General features: G+C 49.5%; 1 protein-coding gene across 1 annotated transcript in view; it reads right to left on the minus strand.

Annotated features, from left to right (window-relative positions):
* Positions 1 to 21,203, minus strand: part of LOC108579411 — a 36,687-nt gene that overhangs the window by 3,433 nt on the left and 12,051 nt on the right. Inside the window, 15 exon segments of the mRNA XM_017942941.1 lie at positions 835 to 3,274; positions 3,349 to 3,502; positions 3,573 to 3,869; positions 3,970 to 4,139; positions 4,453 to 4,566; positions 4,835 to 4,903; positions 5,133 to 5,589; positions 5,668 to 5,917; positions 5,995 to 6,205; positions 6,274 to 7,102; positions 7,197 to 7,357; positions 7,577 to 7,759; positions 7,955 to 8,170; positions 9,296 to 9,518; positions 17,225 to 17,316. Of these exon segments, the coding sequence (XP_017798430.1) occupies positions 835 to 3,274; positions 3,349 to 3,502; positions 3,573 to 3,869; positions 3,970 to 4,139; positions 4,453 to 4,566; positions 4,835 to 4,903; positions 5,133 to 5,589; positions 5,668 to 5,917; positions 5,995 to 6,205; positions 6,274 to 7,102; positions 7,197 to 7,357; positions 7,577 to 7,759; positions 7,955 to 8,170; positions 9,296 to 9,518; positions 17,225 to 17,316 (5,866 nt within the window).

Raw genomic sequence — 21,203 nt, forward strand, 5'->3', positions numbered from 1 at the left:
CGATTTGCTAGCCGTGGGGCGTTTTTATGGAAAAATAGAAATACCGAATGTAATGTTAAACGCGTGAAACTTATAAGTGTAAAATTCAAGGTAAAAGTCGATCGTACGTTTTTCTGATATATATATATGTATAACAAGTATACGATCGACTTGGACAAAACTTCAACCGATAAAACAGGATGTAAAACGTTGAATTGTGGGGGTAAGGAAGCGGGATGAAACTACATCGTTAGGACAAAACATGCTGTCGATCGTATCGCGTCATGCGAGAACGAAAAAATAACAATAAGAAAATATTTTTAAACAAAGCTGAAGTACAAACTGAAAAGTACATGATCGCTGTCGTCTTAAAGTAAAATGACCAACTAAGAAAATCTGTAGGCGGATGATAATAGGCGTACAATATCGGTAACTGTACAAAATCAGCATTCACACTAAAAAATACAAGGATAGAGATACGAACGAACGGTGAAATATCTCTGTGATCGTGCTTCTGAAAGTGTCGTACAACGACGTGTACACGCACGATTTACAGCTGTCGTTACAAACTCAGACAGGTATCGTTAAATTCATTCCTCGTATTTCTTGCACAACAGGTTCAACTGTCTGAGAATGCTTTCCACGACCTCTTTCGCGAGTGGTCGTCGTACCTTTCGTTACAAGATCTCCGTTCTCGCGTTGCCTTGGCATTCTCTCTAGACATCGAGAGATCGACAATCGAGCAGCGAAAGACATTGGCGGTAAAGTGTTCGTTCCTCAACATCGAAAGATGCAAAAGGGAGAGAAGAATAGAGAAGGAGACTGACTGTGCTACGTAACGTAGGTCGTAAGTACCTGCGTAAAGATGCTTGGAAGGTAGTATCGCTTGATTAATGGTGGGCAACGTTTTAGTCCATTTCATGTGGCTTTGGCAGCGCGAGGCTGGCGGCCACATTCTCTTTGGCGAGTTGGTGCAGCTCGAGGCAGACGTCGAGGAGCCGCTCTCCATCATCGACTTGTCCATTGCAGACGTGTCTGCACAGTCGCTGTCCTCACCCCCGGAATGGAACCTTATGTCCCGTCTCAGCGAACAAAATCTACCATCCCTCTCGGCCTCTAGTTTGGCAAAGTTTTCGCTCGTCTCTTGGCAATGAGACATCCGCAGACACTTCTCCTTCATCAAGAATTGCTCCCTCCTCACCAAGTTCTCGAACTCTTTCGACAGCAGCTTCACGGTTCCCTCGATGGCTCTGGTGATCCTCAGATCGACGCTGGCGTCCAGATTATCGATTCGTTCGTTCGTGGTTAACAGGTTCGAAGTGTTCTGTATCGTGGGTATTTGCAGATCGCAAGTTGTGCCACTAGGTTCCAGCGAGTCGTACGTTTCTTGCGTGTCCTTCGTTGGGATTTCATTCTCGAAGAAGCAGTGTCTGTCTCTCTCGACGAGAGGAGAGTCTCGCTGATCCTCGGCCATGTCGTGGGCTTGGTAGCTCTTCGTCTGATGAGGGGAATCGTCGGGATCGAAGGCAAAGTTGTCCATTGGCCCGCCGGCATCGTACATGGCGGTTTTATCCGACCGACGTGTCTGCAAGCTGTAGAACTTGGTCTTCGAGTCTTTATCCTCGTTAGATTGCAAAGAATAAGTAGAAGACTGTAACAGTTGCAAAGGTTCGGTGGTCCCGTCGGACGACTTTACGTCGGTGTCACTTCTCGCTGATCTATCTTCCGCGTGAGTCTTGCCGGTGTAATCGTCAGGATCCGTGGACTTAACGCGGGTCGACTGAGGCGACGACGAGTCTAGGTACTTGTTCCACGCTGGACGAGCTCTGTTCCTCATGCTTTGCGTTCGAGCAGAATTTCGCTTCGGCTTTGGCGGTTTGTGGGCCACGAAATCGTTGAGTATCAGCATCGATTGCGGTTCTTTCGGGACTTTCAAGCTGTTGCTTCGCGAAATATTGTCCGATTTAGTACCGATTCTCATTTCGACGTTCGTATCGTTCTGATCGTTAAAGTTGAATTCGTAGTAAATGCATGTTGTAGGTGGCGCGTTGTCCTCCGTGTAGTTCTCGTTTTGCACTTTATTTATTCGCGTGTCTTGGAGTGATTTCGATCTGAATACCGCACGGCACGAGGTCGTATCGTCGGTCGTGTTCTGAGTGTTATTCGATTGTTCTACAACGTTGTTCGGATTGCCGTTGTACGTCTCGGAATTCTGTCTTTTTCGTTTGTAATGGGAATCGAAAAGCATCTCCAAAGGTGCGGATTTCACTAGAGAATCAGAGTCGTCGGTTAAGACACTTTCGGTGCTTCGATGATCGATGTTTTCGTGCAACGGAAACATCTGATAATCGGACTCGTCCGTTAGAATGCTCTCCTGGCTTCTACCAGCCTGCATCTTCCGTCGAGACAGGAAGAAACTCGCACTCGAGTGTCTATCGTTGTCGTAATGACTGTAATCTAAGATCTCCGCGCTTCCTTTGGAGAAAGATTCGACCGAAGCGTCCGAAAGGATACTTTCTTGGGATCCAGTCGGGATTCGTTTCGGGAAGGTTTGATAAGTCGAGTAATTTCTATGGACATCCTGCTGATCGCCGTGCACGTTTATCTGATAATCGCTAACGCATCGTCGAGGTGGATTCTTGAAGTCGCCTTCCAGGGAATCGTCGCTAAAATTACCATTCCCCTCGTCCCCGTCGTCCATGGCGTCGTTCAGAGTCTCGATGTTACGCTCGTTCATCGCGGGCAAACTCTCGAAAGACTTGGCTATGCTCTCCATGTCCTCCTCGTTGTCGTCGAGTCCGATAAAGTAGCTGCACGATCTCCTCTTCTGCGCGAACCTCGCGAACCGGTTAGCGTTCTTTTTGCACAATTCCTTCAAGAGCTTTAGCTCTTCGCAGACGGGCGACTCGGGCAAAGACTGATTCGGTTTATTTAGCGACAGCTTATACTTTTCAGTTTTCTTTAAGGTTAACGTTAACGGTCGACTAAGAGACGGTTTTGTCTTGTCACTTATGCACGACGTAGTCGGACTTTTGGATAAGCAATGTTCAGTCGGAATATCTAGCTTAGGTAGCGCATTCCCCACACCCGACACTTTGTTAATTAGTTGCTGAGGTTTTAACGGGGGTTTTGGGTTCGGCATGGGTTTACAAGGATTAATCGGTTTCGAGTATTGAGTCTGTTGACCAGATTTGTTACCTGTGCTCAGTCTGTTCGAACGATGGTGTTTCTCCGGTATGTGGCTGCTCAAGTCGGATATGCTTTGGCTGGTTTTCAACGACGACTTGTAGCCAACCTGTAACCGACAACCAAATTACACAACGCTCCGGTGTGAATTGCACGGCAGAAGCGTGTCACGGTACAACTTACACTTTGCAATTTTCTTCTCGTTTCTTCTATTCTCCTCTGCAATTCCTCGCGCTTCTTTACAACGTCCGCGTCGCCTCTCGCCTGCTTCGTTGCATTCACCACAGCCGCGTTACGAATCTTATTACTACCGCCGTTATCGCCACCGCCGCTGAGTCTGTAAACACACGCTTTGAAATTTATCTGACCTCCGAAGAAACCTGTTCGCCTTAACGAACGACAAGCACCTTCCATGGAACTGGGAACTGATGCTGGTCGTTTTCGCCGTTCTGTTCGTAGGCTCTTCGGCACCGCTAAGAGATTCGAAAGCATTTTTAAGGTACTTTTCACGATGACTCTGTTTCGCCAGCTGATCGAACCCTTCCGAGCTAGCCTCCGACAACATGGACAAAGGATTTCGTTCCGCGCTAGGAGTCGAAGCGCCACCCTCGGAATCCGAGTCATCTTGACTGCCAGAAGCGGTTAATTCGCTGGTCCGACCGCTCTCCCCCCCGTTCCTAGGTTTCTTCTGTCTCCTCTGAGATCTATGAAAGAAACATGCAACGTTCCCAATTATTACACGCTTCGTCGTATATAGAATCGTATAGAAAATCTCTCGTAGCGATAGATCTAGCTTTGGCTAACCTTCGAAGCTCTTCCACGTCCATCGCGTTTACGGTAAATTGATTCGACACCGTGTCTTCCGGCGTAGGATAGTACATCAACCTGTGATGAGACTTTTCAGAACCAGTCGTGCCATTCTCTCCTTCGGAATAATCTTCCACGTCTCCGTCATGTTCGGTACTCTCGTGATCCTAGACGATACACGTGCGTTTTAAAGTGGAAGCGTTCCTTTTTATCTTTCTACCTCGTGTCGTCTACAAACTATAGTTATTCGTCGAAGCGTGGATTTCAAGTGTGTTTCAAGGTCTAAGGTTAGATACGTAATTGTTGCGACAAAAATGCAGCGGCGAACATAAATAACAGAAAAGCCATAAAAAGAAGGAAAGAAAAAAAAAAAACGAGTGCAGCAACGGCGGTTGCTCTTGGATCTGAACGTGTTCTGTACATGTTTCTTTCGTTTGACGATGCTTTGTTGCAAGTGTCCGAGGTGTTGATGAGATGTACCTCAAATTTAAAGCTGCCAAGACTGCTGTCGTCGGTATGATGACGACTCCTCGACTGTCTCGTCAATTCCGTGATATTGCTACCTCTAGTTACAGTCACGTTACCACCGATCACCTATGTCACCGGTTGAAATAAAATAGAATCAAACACAAAACAATCGCGAGCAAACGGGAAGAAGAAAAAGAAATGAGAAATGGAGAAAAAAAGAAGGAGTAGCGCAAGAAGAAGCTGATCGAACGAAAATAAGTGACAAGAACACAGACGTGGTTGTGACCTCTTCTCGAAGCGCACAGCTTGCTCGTTTCGCAAGCGCACACTAATCACGCGCACTGGATACCAAAATATTACTATAATTATTTTGTTACTGGGAATCAGTTAGTACCTGTTTCGTTTCATCTGCTAATTCTCTGTAACTATCTGGACAAGGTTGAAATACAGTTTCGTCCTCTTCCTAGAACCAGTTATCCATTGTTAGTATCGTAGATCGTCGCGTGAACGATATTAAATAAGAGAGAGAGAGAGAGAGAGAGAGAGAAAAGATTTATTAATATATTAATTCGTTAGAAGGTTCATTTAGTGTGCGATTGATATCGAGAATGTGCGGATAACGGTGTGAAATTAGTACACGACCTCCTCTCTGCCAGCTTATAGTAGCATCTCCGACACAAGTGCGATCTTACCCTCTTGATAATTATCGTTTCCCTGCGATAATCGCTGCTGCACTTGGTCTCGGTTCCACTGTCGATCGAGCTGTCCTTCGAACCGCCTCCTCCGCCGCCACCGTCCGAATCGATCGCGCCACGAGGCGGAGGGAACGGTATAACTTCGTCGCTATCGTACACGGACTTCACCGTTATACCGTCTCCCTGTTGAACCCGCTGCGCCCATTTTCCCTTCGGCAGATCGACACCCAACGGTCTGACGTTCGAGCCAAGAGTCGCGATCTCGTCCACGTTCGTCGTGTTTATCTGCTTCTTGGCCCAGAACGGCAATTGGCCTACGCTGAACCTGTAATCGACGCTTATGTTCTGCGAGGTTGGGTTCGCGTTCGGATCTAGGAATTCCGGCGGCGGCGATCCGAACGTTTCGTTGTCCAATTGAACGTCGATTCCTGTGCCGTTCACTTGAGGTGGCCTCCTTTAAACACAATTTTCGTTCGCATATACATAGAAACAACTCGCTCCTCGTCTACGTGAAATTAAAAGATAATCTTACTTTCCGGCTCGCATCGCTTGCTGAGCGAGACGCGCCTGCATGGTGACAACCATGTCGCGTGGAACACGCCAGACGAATATACAACCGTCACCGCTGGCGGACACGAGGTTGCGACAGTCAGGACTAAAACGCAAGCCTGTCACCAATTCCGAGTGACCCAGCATGGTGGCCATACATTCACCGCTGTAGTAGTCGTACACGCACAACGTCTTATCTGTACAAGAGGTAGCTACGTAGATTCCCGATGCGTCTGAAAAATAGCCAAGTTGTTCGAGTACCTGCGGGGAAAAAGGAGAATCGTAGGGGATAAGTTGAGTTTGAACTCACCTAGAACGACTTTGATGAGCGATCCATCTTCGCCGACGGAACCCTTGAACGTTTTGCTATGTTTACCCGTGGCCACGTTGTAAACCCTTATATTTCTATCTTGGCAGGCAGTTAGAACGTGCTTTTGCCCGGAATCGACCTCCATGTCGTACAAAGTGGTCTTCCCCTGAGCGTTGTGACCCCTGGCGAACTGGGGCATTCCTCCTGGTGTCTGAAACACAGATCAAGCTTGAATTTCGATCGATCACACAAGAGACGGAGAACAATCGAGCCACTCACCGATTGCAACTGTCTAAAAATAATACTCTTATCGGCACCGCAAGACACCATCTGTATCTGATTACTCTGGTTGCTCTGATTGAAGAATCTGACAGCGGTGATGGAAGAACTGTGATCGTCGAGCGTTTGTAAAAAGTTGTAGCCTTGATCGACGCTGAACACGTGAATCAGTCTATCCCTGGAGGCGCTGGCCAGCAGCCTGGGTGGCTCGGCCGAGTACCGGGAGAACTTTGAGTACTCGAGGCAAAGCACTTCCGCGTCGTGCGCCTCTATTAGGCATAATTCCTCCAAGGAGGAGAGATCGTGAATACGAATGTTTCCCGAGCGATCTCCGGACGCCAAGTGTTTCCCATCAGGGCTGACCCTGATCGATCTCACTCCGTTTCGACCGTCGTACGAGGCGTCGCTCTTCTCCGTCGATCCGGCCGCAGCTAAATCCAAGTCCTTCAAGTACGTCAACTCTGGATCTATGTAGAGGACCTTGAGCAATTCGTTGCTGTAGATGTTCCTTTTGTAGAGCGTGTCGTTGGGCGAGATGTCCTTCTCGAGGTTCCACACGCGGATCGTGTCGTCGCTGGAGCAGGTGATGAAGCTGCCAACAGGCATAGCTGCCATGGAGTCGGATCCCGTGGGGTACATCTCGACACCCCAAATACAGGCCGAATGATAGAGGAACGAATGCGACTTGCCCACTCGCCTGATGTCTCGCACGTCCCAAACGTAAATGCTGTGGTCGTTGTAGACGCAGGTTAGCTTGTTGTTTCGCTCGTCGAAAGCTAAAGCTATCGCGTCTGGATACCTCGCGTTTGCTGGATGCTGAGACATGTGACTGTAATAGACAGATGGAGGGAGAGATTGAAGGGGATCGAGGACAGTCTGCTGGACGTGTTTAACGAACAAAGTGTTACGTTTTACGCGTGTACCTAATGGACAATCCCTGAGCAACGTCCACGCCAAGGTAATGCGTCCTCGGCAACGTGGTGATAAACTGAAGCGTAGTAGGACTAAAGCACCTCACGATTCCCTCCGCGCACCCGATGAAAATGTATTTATCTCCAACGGCCATGCAATTGGCACTGGTCGTCTGAAAACAGCCACTCCTTGAAACGAGGAACGGATTCGAGATTTACAGGCAAAATATATTCTCGCGAGAATTTCAAAGGACAACTGGCATGTGAAGAACCGCGTTAAAATGAATTCTTCGACGATAATATCGAAATACACCGTACACCGGCCGGCTCACGGCCACGTAACGGCCTTAAACATAGTACCCGGTACAGCTATTACAGGCAAAAGTACTTACACGAAGCTCCACCCATTTATCCAACAGCCTCCTGTTATTAAATTCGCATAGAAGACCCGTTTTGGTGATCGCGTACGTGGAATCTGCCATTTCCCCACGGCCGCAGGCTACGTCCACGAAATCGTTGTTTCTCTGCTCGCCTAATATGGCAGACCGACCCATCAAAGGCACAGGTTCCTTATACTGTGCAACCAAATTCCCACTATCACCACATTTCCCCTTACCGTTACCGTTACAAACACAAGCCTCTATACTCTCTCTCTCTCTCGCCCACCCCTTGCGTGCCTTTTTACCTAGACGCAATCTTTTCTCCGGTATAACTCGGGGTACACGGCGAGCAAGGAAAGACGCACGGAGAAAACAATCGAGCAGACTTACCTTGGCACTGCGCGAATACTCGAGATACCAAAACTTGACGTGTCTGTTGCCGACGGTAACGAAGTAATTGCCGTTTTCCGCGAAGCAGACGGCCTTCACTTTGCTCGAGACTTTGTTCGACGCCACCTTAACATTGTTCCTCCAGTCCCAGACGTTGACGATCATATCGTGTTGAGAGCCCACGGACACCACGTACTTGTTACTCGGTGAAAACGCCTTGAGAAAAAGAGGAAAAGAGGAAAAAGGGGGACCCTTGTAGCGGAATGTTCTCTCGTTTGTCTCAGACTATGATCGATCGAAGGAGAGGAGAAATCGTTCGAAAGAAAAACGTCCGAGGAGGAGAGAGGTTGGTTGGGCGAGGGGAAGGATCATTGTACCCGAGGTGTATCGAGGGAATGATGCAGAGGAACAATAAAAAGAGTACCGTTGTCCGTTGGCTGAGAACGCGATTTCGTATTCACGTACTCTCTGCCTGGCGACGACGCCCTACGCCGTGTACGTGGATGCACGTGGCGGGAATGCGACGCTCCTTCTACCACGAAACGCGTCACCCTTTGCAACTGCTTCTTTTCATCGCGACAGAATCGTTGCACACAGAAATCGCGGTTGACACAGAAACAGAAATTTCGACCGTTGTAATTACGACCTTGTATTTGCGAACGTTCTCGCGACAAAGAGAGTGAGATATTCGGTCGGAGGACGGCCGCAGCTTTGACCGAGGTGTGTACCGGCGAATAAAAGCCGAGGATCTTAATTAACATGCGAGAAAAATGGCGTAAGGTCGCGGCCCCCTTTTTTCATTGTGCACATTCAACAGTACGCGGCGCGCCCTCGGTATTCGTCGCCGCAACGGGACTTGAAAAGCTCCCGGCGTCTTTGCGGAAAGTAATTTCGCGCGGAGGAGTCGAATAAAGCCGACCCCTCCAAATGAAATTCCTAACAAAAGTCGCTCTAGGATTAAACGGTTACTTTCTCGAAAAACGTGCTACCATTTCGCCCCCTCCCCCCCTCCCCCTATCGCCGATGATTGCTACAACCCTCCAACTTTTCATCGATCTCAGGATAAGCAGGGAGATATCGAACTGGATACGCAGCAGCAGTGGAAATATACCACGGTTGCACGATGCTCCGATGCAGATTCGTCCAATTAAATTTCAAGCTATTAAACGGGAAGCCGAGTCTTCTCGCGTTCAGTGTCTACGTGAGTACGGCGCGACGCCAGCCCAGCCGTTCCCTCCATACGTAACATCCGTACATATAGCGAATGGTTTCTAATCTCGTTGCAGCAAACTCTTCTCCCCGATCGTTCGTCTATCTCAAACAGGCTCACTTGACACTTACCACACAGTTGATGCCGTATTTGTGCCCGGAAAATTCGGCGATCTGCACGGCGTTGTACGGGTCGGAGATGTCCCATACGCGAACGTTGGGCATGTGACCGCACTCGCCAGTCGCCAGAAATCTTCCATCTCCTGCTAGCGCTAGAGATGTGACCGTTTTGCGGCAAGCGTTCAACACGTGGGCCTGGGTGTTCTTCCGTGGGTTGAACAACACCACGGTGCAGCTGTGAAACAGAGAGAGAAAAATTGACGAGAGGAAATGGTTGGTTTTTGCCGAGACGATAAAACCAATTATTCTAGGAGAGACCTCCGTAGTTGCGTACCGGTAAAATACACGCGGAGAGAGATACAGATGGGAATTCCTGGCCCATGCTCGTATACTTTTTCCAAATTTTTTCGCGGGTTCGTTGCCGATAAGATTATGGCTTTCTCCGTGGTCGTTCTACGGTGCTTCGTCACGGTGCTCGAGCACGATACCAGACGAGCCGCGACACCGTTTTGTAACGGGTGTAACACATACATACATGTACGTATACTCCGACACTTGGAACGTCCAAGGATGAGGAAGTGGGAGAAATGAGTCGATTCAGGTATAGCGGTTGCCTCTAATTTTCCGCGATAATGGCTATCAGACCACCGACGATATTAACCATCCGCGAGTGTATCGTTTCGTCTAAGCAGGCGGGAAAGAAACTTTAGACGTTGCAGAGTGCAACTTTCCGTTAAGTCGTCTGACGCGTAACTTTATCCGAATTTTGGCAAAGTATCGGCTGTTTCGGGTAACCCTTAGCCGCGATAACGCGCGACATCCAGCCGTCTGATCGTTATCGAGACGTTAATTATGGATCGTAAAGGCGAACAGCGTGACAGACGAAATTGGAGTTCCTTCGGGGGAACGAACGATAACTGAATCTCCGATCTGCCGGCTGCCATGCCGGTGAAAGCGAAGTATAAGCGAGTAATTGCGGGCACTGAATTCGACGCAGTAATTGCAGTTGCTAACTCGTTTATTAACCAATTCCTTTTGGATAACGCCGTTCGCGTTCCACGAGAACGGCCAATTAATTACAACACACTTTATTCCCGACAATTTGTCTCCGCGTGCAGCAGAGTATTACGAAATTCCGTTCGATCGAAATCAATTGGATTTTCATGCGTTTTCCGAGGGTTCCACCGACGACCATCCCGCGCCGCCAGGTGAATTAGTCACGCTTGCTCGCAAGTGTTCGAGCACGCCGTTACGCGTCTCTTGGTCCATTTGATAACGCAATGGAAATTTACACGCGCGGTTTCAGCCCAGTGACACTCGCGCAACCCTTACGATTTTGTTAATTCACGTTCTTCGTTCTCAAGGCGATCGCGACTCGATCGTGTTGGAAATGCAACGTCTGGATTCGAGAGGAGAGTGTGAAAAGGTGCTGGTAACGTTAACGTACAGGACTAATGAGCACCACTGGGCAAGTGTAAAGATTCGAGGCACGCTGTGTTCGCGGTAATATGAAACGCGACTCGTGCGGCTCGTTGCATCTCGTTGTCCACCAAGCCGATTTATTCGTCTGCCTACCTAAACCGCAAACCGTGTCAATAAACTCAATCGCTCGGCGGGCGTGCTACCATTTGTCCCGACGTTACGTTAGCAAAACGCAATCTCGCCGCAACTCCGATCCCCGAGGTTTTTACGCTGCTAAAAATATGTGCTACTTTCTAGTCGTCCCCTGTAACAGTTTGGAGCGTGGCAAAAAGTCACGATCCAAGTCGGCCCCTCGTCGTCTTCGAGTTAGACGTTTCCATCGCAAAGGCGGACAACACCTGGCCGGTAGGGTCGAAGCGGCAGCGTCGAAGGAGACCCTCGAGTCTCAGATGCTGTGGAAAACGGACTATCGAGCGGATAGGAAGCGAGTTTATTGACACGGTCGAACGGATTGAATCTAGACGACTGGCAGACTGCGACGCGGCTCTTTCGTCCACAGATTAGCAGTGGCTAATCGTCTTCGACGTGGCGGAGTGTGTGAATTTCGGAGAGAGTACGATTTCGTTATCGTTCGGCGGTAAATGTACGGTACGATACTGCGAGAGGTCGAAATTCGTGTTACTAGAAGACGAGTGTCGCGAGACGAGAGGCAAGAGTTGCGCGCACACGCGAATGATTCATCGGTGGAAGGGAAAAGATCGCGATGTGGAACAAAGGATAGGCCTGGTTCTGGTTCTCTCTTCGGCTGTAAGACCGGCACGGCGAGAGAACTCCTTTGGAGATGGAGCGAGCGTGCGTCTGGCATGGAGACGCCGACGGACGGGCTTGTGCTCGCTTCCGTTTGCAAATGGAATTGTCGAGCTGTGGAGCGCGAGCATCGCCCGGCCATGTACGTCCGTGCGCTTCCGCTCGCTTCGCTTTCAGTTCGCCAAAACGAGTATGCCGGTTAAACACCTTCCTGCTCCGCGTTCTCTGCGCGCTGTGTACGTTTTGCTGCCGTAACGGACGGCCGGATGATCGTAACCGGTGAAGCGCTGTTCGTTTCGCGAGCAATCACCGCCCCTGTACCGGTGTCGGTATCGATCGAGAGTCGCCTTGAATAGAGGATTTCACCGAAATTAGAATGTTCGATTGGCGAACCGTGTCCCTAGTTAGTCGTGGCTCGGTCGCATAGGAGCGAGCGAGCGGTCTACTTTTGCTCGGCTGAAAAGTTCGCGTGGGAACGCGTCTCGAGCCTGAATTCGAATCGCGCTCGACTACGAACACGTGGAAATCGTACAGAGAAATCCTTTCCAAGTCCTTTCTTTCTTTTCCTTCCTTTTCGAACGCGCCGACTTTTCATTCGATTAACCTCGAAATCCACTTTTCCTGCACCTTACACGTTTGAACCTTCCTTCGCTAAGGATCTGCTCCAAGGCAAGGAAGTTGCGCGCTTCTAATTCAACAAGCAACGGTAGAGACACCTTTGAGAACGTGTAAGCAAGCGGCGTAAGGCTCGCGGTGCGAAACGCAATTACATGGGTGATTCGTTGTTCGAGGGGGTTAGAGGAGGATCGAAACTGGCCTGCGAACGTGGCTTGAGCCTTTTTTCCGCGTCGAGTGCCGGAGACCTCTCTCGCCCGCTACGAGTAGGGAGACACGTCGACGCGACGAGGCCGTGTGAAGTTGCGAAGGAGCCACGCTCACCGTATATATGTACCTACGACCTACTCGAGCTAACAGCATATAGACGCTGGCCACGAGCTACAGGCACGCGAATCCAACTTGGATACCACGTTCGAGTCGAGAGATGGTAAAAACGAAGGTGTTCGACGACCTTGGACGTCTCCGGAGGATAACCTGGCGAATGTCCCGCGGAGGAATCCTCCATTTATTCCGCATTATCAAGAGAAAGGAGAATACTCGATACGGCTGTGTATAAGTGGGCTAATATATTCCGGTTCGCCAAAGTGAATGGCAAATATAGAAATTATCGTTTTTACAGGGGTGTCCTAGAACCTGAACTTTAATACCTCAGGAACGCAGCGGAAGAAACAATTCGATCTTGCGATCGAATTGTGATCTTGCAATTTTATCAACGGTCTTCCGCTTTTTCAAACCAAATCATTTCCCTCCACCTTTTCGCTTCGCGATCCAATCCCCGTCGAGCGTTTGTTTCTTTGCGCGAGACTTTCTCCTTGCGCCATATTTTCTAGCAGTCTCGATCCGAGTAAACGCACGTACAATTGCAGAAAAGAGATATTTTCTCCCCGTGTTAAGGCGACGCGACGTTCACAAGTATACGCAGCAAGAGCCCGAGCAATGCACCAGGAAGCCCGTGGCTGTAATTTCTAGCCGCGGGTTGCGTGCAGAGGAGAGCACGTAAGGTCGCCGGTATAAAGGTCACTGGGTCGATTATCGAGCATGGAAACCGGTCGACGGCGTGTCTAATAAGTTGGCCGATGGAGCCGGCTGATTTAGAACGGTCGATCGTTCTTTCCTATCTCGACGACACCGACCGGTCACGATATACGCTCCGCTGACCAACGGGACTCGTTTCCCTCTGTTTCAACCACCTTCCGACCAGTACCAAATTCATCCGCTGCGCAGAGTTGGACGGCGCAGAGTAGTCGCAGGATGGTGGAGAAGGTGCTGTCTATTCTAATTGCAGGTGTACTCGCAGAAAGAAGTAGAAACTCTCGTTTTCTTGCTCAGCCCGTTCGAACGCGTAACACGTTTGCTCGCCAGCCGGAAAGGATTGTCCCCCGCGGTCGTAAATTCCGGCAGCGTGTTGCCGGAACACGAGGACACGCGCGGCGATGAGAGACGAGCGGAGCAAGTCCTTCGCCGCTCCACCTAATTACTATTATGCACGTATATAGGAGAGTTTCTTCGCGGAGAGTGCTCCTCGCAATCACGGACCCACTTTCCTTCCCTCCAGCCAACCAAATACCGTCCGCGTGTAGTCGTGGTTGAAAAATCCACACGAACATCCACCGGGATCGTACGATGCAAATGCGGATGCACACTCTCTCGTAGCAGGTGGAAACTTTCCGAAAGGAGCAAAGATGCGGCATGGAAAACGGCGACCTGGATATCCAAGCTCGTGGCCTTGGAGAAAAAGTTCAATCTCGGAGTTTGGCACACGCGGATGGGAAAACGTTCGAGAGAGCATCGTATAATTAGCGTGAAATGAAACGCTCCAAGGCCTCCGTAACGATCGAATCGATTCCGATCCGTGCAGGATACATGCCGCGAATTTAGATTACCCTACCTTCGTGAAGTAGCACGCTGCTAAAAAGCTCTTTCGAACCAATTAACTCGTTGCACGATTATACTCGCCGAGACTTTACACCGGTCACTATTACGGTTCCATAAAACCGTAGACATGGCTGTGCAAGCACACCCCCTGCCCGTTTCGTTTTCTACTTTCTAAGAAGGTTGCTGCTCACGTACGGGAGAAAAAGCCGAGACGAATCGAATTATCCGTAGCAACGACCAAGAGCAACATTGCTGCAGCCTGGTAAGGGACGGATTCGATTCGACACACGGTCAACTCTCCGTCTCTAACGACGTTCACTCGAGGCGGCAGCTACGTTATTTCGACATCCGACAGTTTTCGTTTAGCGATGCGCCCAGTCTCCAAAGTTCGCAAGTATCTCCTCCTTGCGACACTCTCGAGAAAGTTGTCGAAGATTTGTCAAGTTGAAAAGTTTCCTCGGACACGTTTAATTCAAGTTTCACGAGGATCGATTAGCAGCTGCTGGTGACGATAAACAGGGTAGGAAAAACGACAGTAACGGAAAGAGAAAACGGTAAAAGTGCATAGGAGATACAATATTGATTACACACGATCGGACTATAATTTAACCTGGGTACATACGTAGCAGAGGTGAAATTTACGAGGAGAATGATAATTACTTTTCTTTGCGCACGTGATTTTCTCCCGGCAAAACTAATCGACTCGCTCGTGTTTATTGCTTTATCGCCTCTGTCGATTAAGCTCGTAGGAGAGTATCTCTGGGACTGGGAAACAGAGTAGATCGAGAAGCCGGGAAAGCGGAACTTTCCTCCGTTCCTCGTAACATAACACACGCAATGTCAAGCACTTTCTAACCTTGCTACAGCGCTCTCGACGACGTCTCCTCGTGATCGTTCCGATCTATCGATATCTCTCTACGCTCAAGGTCGTAAAGACAAATCAACCTTTCTCTGCCAGTTCCTTTTATCTCGCGCGATAAATGGCGGAGGGAAGAAAGAATTAATCCGTGTAATTTGGATCGTTCTGTAACCGATGATCTGATCCGAATTAGGAGAAGCTGTATCTCGATTACGGTAAAGCGGATCGATTCGTTCCAGGGAATCCTAATTCGTAACCGCGATGACATAAGATCGGCGTCGAAGCAACCACCTGAACGATAAGCCACCTTCGATCCGGGGAGGTTTTGTTCACGCGGAGGTAGGTAACGTATATAGTTAGATGTTGCCCTCCAATTAATTACGCTCCATTACGTGGCTACGTGAAAAATCGTCATTTCCCCGGTGTGTCGGTGTAAGAACGCACCGAACGAGCGTTAACGAAGGAAGAATCGGCTGGAGATATTGCTCAACGTCCATTGATAATCGCGACACGACAATGAAACGGGAGTGGAGAGTTTTTAAAACCGGTTTGTCGAGTGTCAGCGATGAAATCTGGGAATGCTGGAGGCTCGAAAAGTGCAGACGCAGAGAGGTTGCCAGGTCGATCGAACGATTTAATTGTCGCCGATACGTATCACCGGACACCATGCGGATCTCCGACACAGAAGCTTTTGGTCCATTCACCTCTCTCTTGACCCCATTTCCGTCCCAGTGCCGTACTTGCTTGCTTCCATTCGACGCCGTATCGTTGTCCGGCACGATAGCGCGCGCACTCGATTTAAGCCGCTTAAGTGGCGCGTGCGAACACCGAGAATTTTCGGTCGGAGGAACACTCGATTGCACGTCCTATCGGAAGTGTAATTAGCGACAAACCAGCTAACGAGTACGCGAATACACTCAGATAGGATCGTTTCCTGGGGCAATGTTTAGAAAACGAGATGAAACAATGCGAGGTGAATTTCGAGGCGGGGACACGTGAATCGCGCCGCGCAAAATTCGCTGCCGCGTAATCTCCCGATCGCACTTTCGCCATTCTTCCATTCACGCGGCCCAACGAGAAACGAGCCTTCTTTTCTCCACTCCACACGTTTACCCGTGACCAAACGAATCGCGCTCGCTCCTTCTTCTTTCACGGTCGCTACTCTGGGGATTTTGTGGGCATTTAAGAACGCCTTGGGAATGAAAATCGAAAGCGAATCGAGTACGTGTACGAAATGGTACGCAGCGGTGGTGTATCGTGTTGTACACGATGGTTCAAGGTTCGGAATAAACTGGTTCTGAGGAAAATTAGCGAACGTTTGAAATTGGAAAAGTGAAAAGTTGAAACAGAGGAACCGAGGTGGTGTATGTGGGTCACGCGCGCGACCAAGCCAATCGCGTTTCGCAAGCTCGCAGCAGCGACCGCCGAGCATCTTTATCGAAATATCGCGATCCGATAGAGATAATCCCTGTACCACGTTATGCAAAGTCTCTCCTCTCTTTCTCTTTCTTCCCGTGGCCGTTCCCACGAATATCGGCCGGCCTTTAAGTCGCCGGATTTGTAATACGATTCGTGTCGTTAATTCCCTCCACCTAGGTCTCTTCTTTCTCTAGTCCAATTACGATGTCGCACAGAGATCTCCTAGCTTTGCGCTCGCGCGTGTACCGTTCAACCCGACGAATTCTCCCTTTTTATCGCGATATTCTCCTCGCGCGAGTGAACTTCGACGCGCAAAAATAAATTCGAAGAAAAACGTTCGGCAATTGCTGTCTAAGCTAAGGTAGAGTAGCGTTAACGAGCGCCACTCTCCTTTTTGCCCCGTTTTTGCGGCTCTTTAACTCGCCGCGATTACTTTAATTCAACGATCGATACCGGTGATTATCGGCGAATGATTTCGGAGCGGATCGCCGGGAGCAACGACGCGAGCGAATCAAATCGACGTTTCACGTGGAAACGGTGCCGAGCATCGCGTTTCCAATGGAAATTAACGCAACTTTGCCGGATTTCATTTCGCCTAGCGTGACGTGCGCATTCTTAATTGCGCGCGTCTCTCGTTAACCGGAGATATGGGGGAAAGGTTAGGAAGTCATTTCGAAACCGCGACCTTTTCGTCGCAACTTTACCCTGAACTTTGCACGCTATACGGCCAAACTCGAGTACGGCGAGAGAACTTCTTTCGACCGTATATCCAGAGTGTGGATAAATAGCTACGTTGCGATTAAAATAACCACGGTGAGAGGGAAAGGTGGATTGGCAGCGTGAAATCGGTGAAAAATGCGACTGGAAAGGGTAGACGCGAGAGCAAGGGGACTGGATCGATCAAAGAAAATGAAGAGACCGGTCTGGTCTGGAGGACTCACCCAGCAGGATAGGCGACCAGCTCGCTGGTTGCGTCGCAGTCCAGGGCTGCATTGCTCGACACGGTTACGCCGAGCACACGTTCCAGCTTGATCTGAAACAAATTCCAAAATTATATTGCAAAATTGCAACTCGTCGACTTTGCCGTATTTCAACTAATATCCTCGTCGAGAGTAGGTGTGTGTGTGTGTGTGTGTGTGTGTGTGACTCGATGAGGTAAGACGAGGAATTAACGCTAACGTATTTCAAAGCCGAGAAGATTAGCGTCATCCCCGTTAAACACTCTGATCGCTCGTCCGACACAGATCCACACACGGTGGATATAACGGCTGTGTCTAATCGTTTCTCGACAGTCCGGAATCCTCGGGACGAATCTCATTAACGGGAGGTATTCCCAAAGAACGAGATAATCAGAATCAGCTGGTAGACGGTAATGTGCATCGGCAAGTCGGAGAACAATGGTTCGCGAGTCCCTCTCTCGAGGCGGTTTTCAGGCCGCGTGAAAATCGTGCGAAAGACGAGAAACGCGGCGTGACACACGGAGTATCAACCGAGGAGTACAGTACCTCTATTTATCGAGCGTTCGATCGAACCATGGCCAATTCCCCCGGCGTGGATACGGGAGAAACGAGAAGAGACGAAGAAGAGCTTGTGAATTTCCGTTCTTTTTTTTTTTAACTTGCCAGAGTAATAAGCACCGTCGTTCTTTCGAACGAGATTCATCGTCGCGCATGGAATTACTTCTACGCTCGCGGTTTTTCCAGTGAGTCGTCAACGTTTAACGAGTCCCCGTTAAGAGACCAAGGAGGCAGTAGTTTGATCCTTCAACTTGAAAGCGAGCGCTATTCGGGCAAGAAATTCGTCAGTCATCGCCTATGTAAATCGCTCGATTATCGCACAGAGATAATCATCGCGGTGGCTAGAAAGCAGAGAGATGTCTGCGCAACCTCGAAAGGCCGACACTTCCAGCGATCTTCCTTCGAGCTAAGATGGAAAGACACTTGCGCTCTCCCTGCAACTTTCATCGATCGTCCGATCCAATTTTCTTTAGAATCGCCGCGAAGACGAGCTGCCAATTAAACGTTTCGTATTTTATGCGAAATTCGACGACCGGTAATCGAATCATCGTTCATCCATCACCCGGTTGCATCATCGCGAATTTATCTCCGACGCTGACTTGATTTTCTTGCTGCTCGTCACTGTGTAATTAACAGCGATTCCCCGCTATGATTTAAAGAGCTACTTTGCCCACGTCTTCGATTTACCTCGCAGGAAAACCTGCTTCCTTTTCCGCTGCACCGGCTCTTACGATCGTAAATCGAACGGTGGAAAGGAAAAATGGATGATTTAGAGGCAGGTATTGCGTCATAACGGCGGCTCGAGGCGATCGTCCTGTAGTCGAGATCGGCGGAAGTTATGCGACTTGTATATGGTCCGCGGAGAATCGAGATCGGCGTGGGCAGACCTCGAGTATCTACGACATTGATTCGCTACACAGGGGACTAGATTACTTCTCCGTGCGGCCGTCTCGACGATATTATCCGCAGAGATTTATTCGAAGAATCGTTACTCTTCCCAGGTGATTCAGCTCGTTACGGGCAGAGCGACGTCTTTGGAGAGGCGAGCGATACGCGACGAGAATCGACTTGGACGTGGAAGAAAGTATGGATAATTTCTCGCGGGGTGAAACCTTCCATCTATGAACGAGCAGCTGATCGATCGCCACAATGACCAGAGAAAACCGCGTGTAAATGACAGGTAGAAAGGGAAGACTGTGGCCTGCGATTAAACGAGGAACGGTGTCGCCGTAAAGAGTGGATGAAAACCTGACTACACGTTCCCCGTGATTTAACAGACTCTCTAGTCGTTATCGCCGACATAACGACATCTCGACGAGACCCAACGATCTTTGGAAAATTTTCAAACTTTTCTATCGAAACGATTGAATTGGAGAATCAGGAGCAAGCCAGCAATTACGGTACAGAGGACCTCCTTGATCTTTTATAACTAGCCAATCTACGAGCTCTAACTTTCTCTCGATCAATTGCCTTCCCTCGACCGGTAGCGTATCCGAGCCACTAAATTGCTTAATAGCCCACGACCAATTTCTATCTCTCTCTCTCTCTCTCTCTCTCTCTCTCTCTCTCTCGAAAGAGAGAGAACAATTCAGAAGGGAACAATGAGATCCGCGCATATAGCGCGATACAGCGAGGGGGAGGGAGAGAGAGAGACCTTGAACGGAAAGTTGGCGAACAAGGCCGAGAGACAGCTATCTCTATGTACAAGTACGACAAAGCCCGTTTCGAGGGAAAAAGGGGGTAAAACAGCGACGACGCTGCGCATACGAAGAGATCGGTTCGAAAACGAGCGCGTTAATGGTATCGACCTACACCCGGTCTCGAGATGTTTGCGAACGGTTGAAATCGTAACACGCCGGATGTGGGCACGAACGCGCGTGCCATGGATTTCTGTGCATACGTACATCTATGGTCGTCGGACGGAAGATTTCGCAACGTTTCGCGGAACACGCGTTGGAAAACGCGCACGGGTGTCGTAAGTAAGGTGCATTCGCGCCGCGCCGCGCCACGGAGACCGGCTGTGCACACAGATGCCATAAAACGGCCACCGGACCGTCCAAGGATGTCGGTGTTCGCTGTAAATTTCGCCATTTCGATCAGCTGTCGTCGTTTCTCATCGTCGAAAGTCGTGAAGCAGGTCTCTAATATCCGGTCCCTCCCTCCGATACTACCTCGTAACGTAATTTTTCACCTTGACAATAGAGTGCAGCAAGTCGTAAAGTTTGCACGCTCGTATCTATTCTCCTATCTGTATAGATCAGCAGCAGTGTCGATTCGACAAAACGATCAGCTCTCGATGTCTGCGTGACGTTCGAAGATGCATCCGGTGGTGGTGGTTGGTCGCTCGCTGACCGGATATCACGGTCGACGATATCGAGAGCGTTCGTTGCAGAGGGAGTTTCTTATCTGCCCTGCTCGATTAACAATCGAAGAACGCGTGGCTCCTACTGGAACCGGTTGCGACGCTTTTAGCGATGATACACAGCCGGCGTCCTTGCGCGAGAACCACCGAGAGTCACGTTAACTAACTTTTTGCGCGTTTCCTCCTCCTCCTGCCTACCGCAGAAAACCCTCTATCCCCACGGCCATCTTTTCGTCCAACGAAAGGGAAATTCTCGTCGAGGAGCTTCGCACCGTTAATTTTTCCATGGTGTTGAGTCCCGCGATTTGCATCGCGAGCCTGCATCGTGCAGACGGTGGATCTTTCCAGAGTTCCGCAAAGTAAATAGCGAGATCGAGATTTCCTGTTTGGTTAAGCGCGCGCTGCTTTGTTCGAGAATGTAGGTTGCACTCGAGTCCGTTGCAAAATGCGGCATCGCGCAAGGACGACGATTAAATAAGTCGTAATCGAGGGACTTACTCTGAACTGCGTATGCAAACGCAGCCGGTCTTTATTCGGAGTGTATGCTCGGTACTGGATCTACCGGTAATTAATTCCATCGGAGCGTTTACGTTCCTCGAGGAGAATCGTGAAAAAACAGTTTGGAAAACGTGTACCTATCTTTGACCATGTGAAGGTGAAATAGAGTGGAGAAAGGTAAATTCGTGGAGCGCGAAAAACGGCGTTTATCGAAATTTCTTTTGAAGCGCGATCGGGAAAGGGGGTGGAAGACGAGGCTCGGTGATCCGAAAAACGTTCGGTTGGCAAGGGGATCGGGTGTAATCGATAGCCGATCAAAGATGCAGAAACTGTCAAGCTGGATAGAAACGAGGGGGATGCTAGAACTATCTGTTACGTCGCGGTGTGCACTGACCGAGATAATGAGAGGCTCGAGGAACGTTTTGCCGGTCGATACAATGAGAAGAATGCAGAAACGCACGGTCCGCTGTGCAGAGCCGTCGCGCGCGTACGAGCTGCTACGTGGGCACAAGCCAAATACGGACCTCCGCGAACCGGCTTCCT

The sequence above is a fragment of the Habropoda laboriosa genome, unplaced genomic scaffold (genome assembly GCF_001263275.1).
Source record: "Habropoda laboriosa isolate 0110345459 unplaced genomic scaffold, ASM126327v1 scaffold76, whole genome shotgun sequence".
Taxonomy (NCBI): domain Eukaryota; kingdom Metazoa; phylum Arthropoda; class Insecta; order Hymenoptera; family Apidae; genus Habropoda; species Habropoda laboriosa.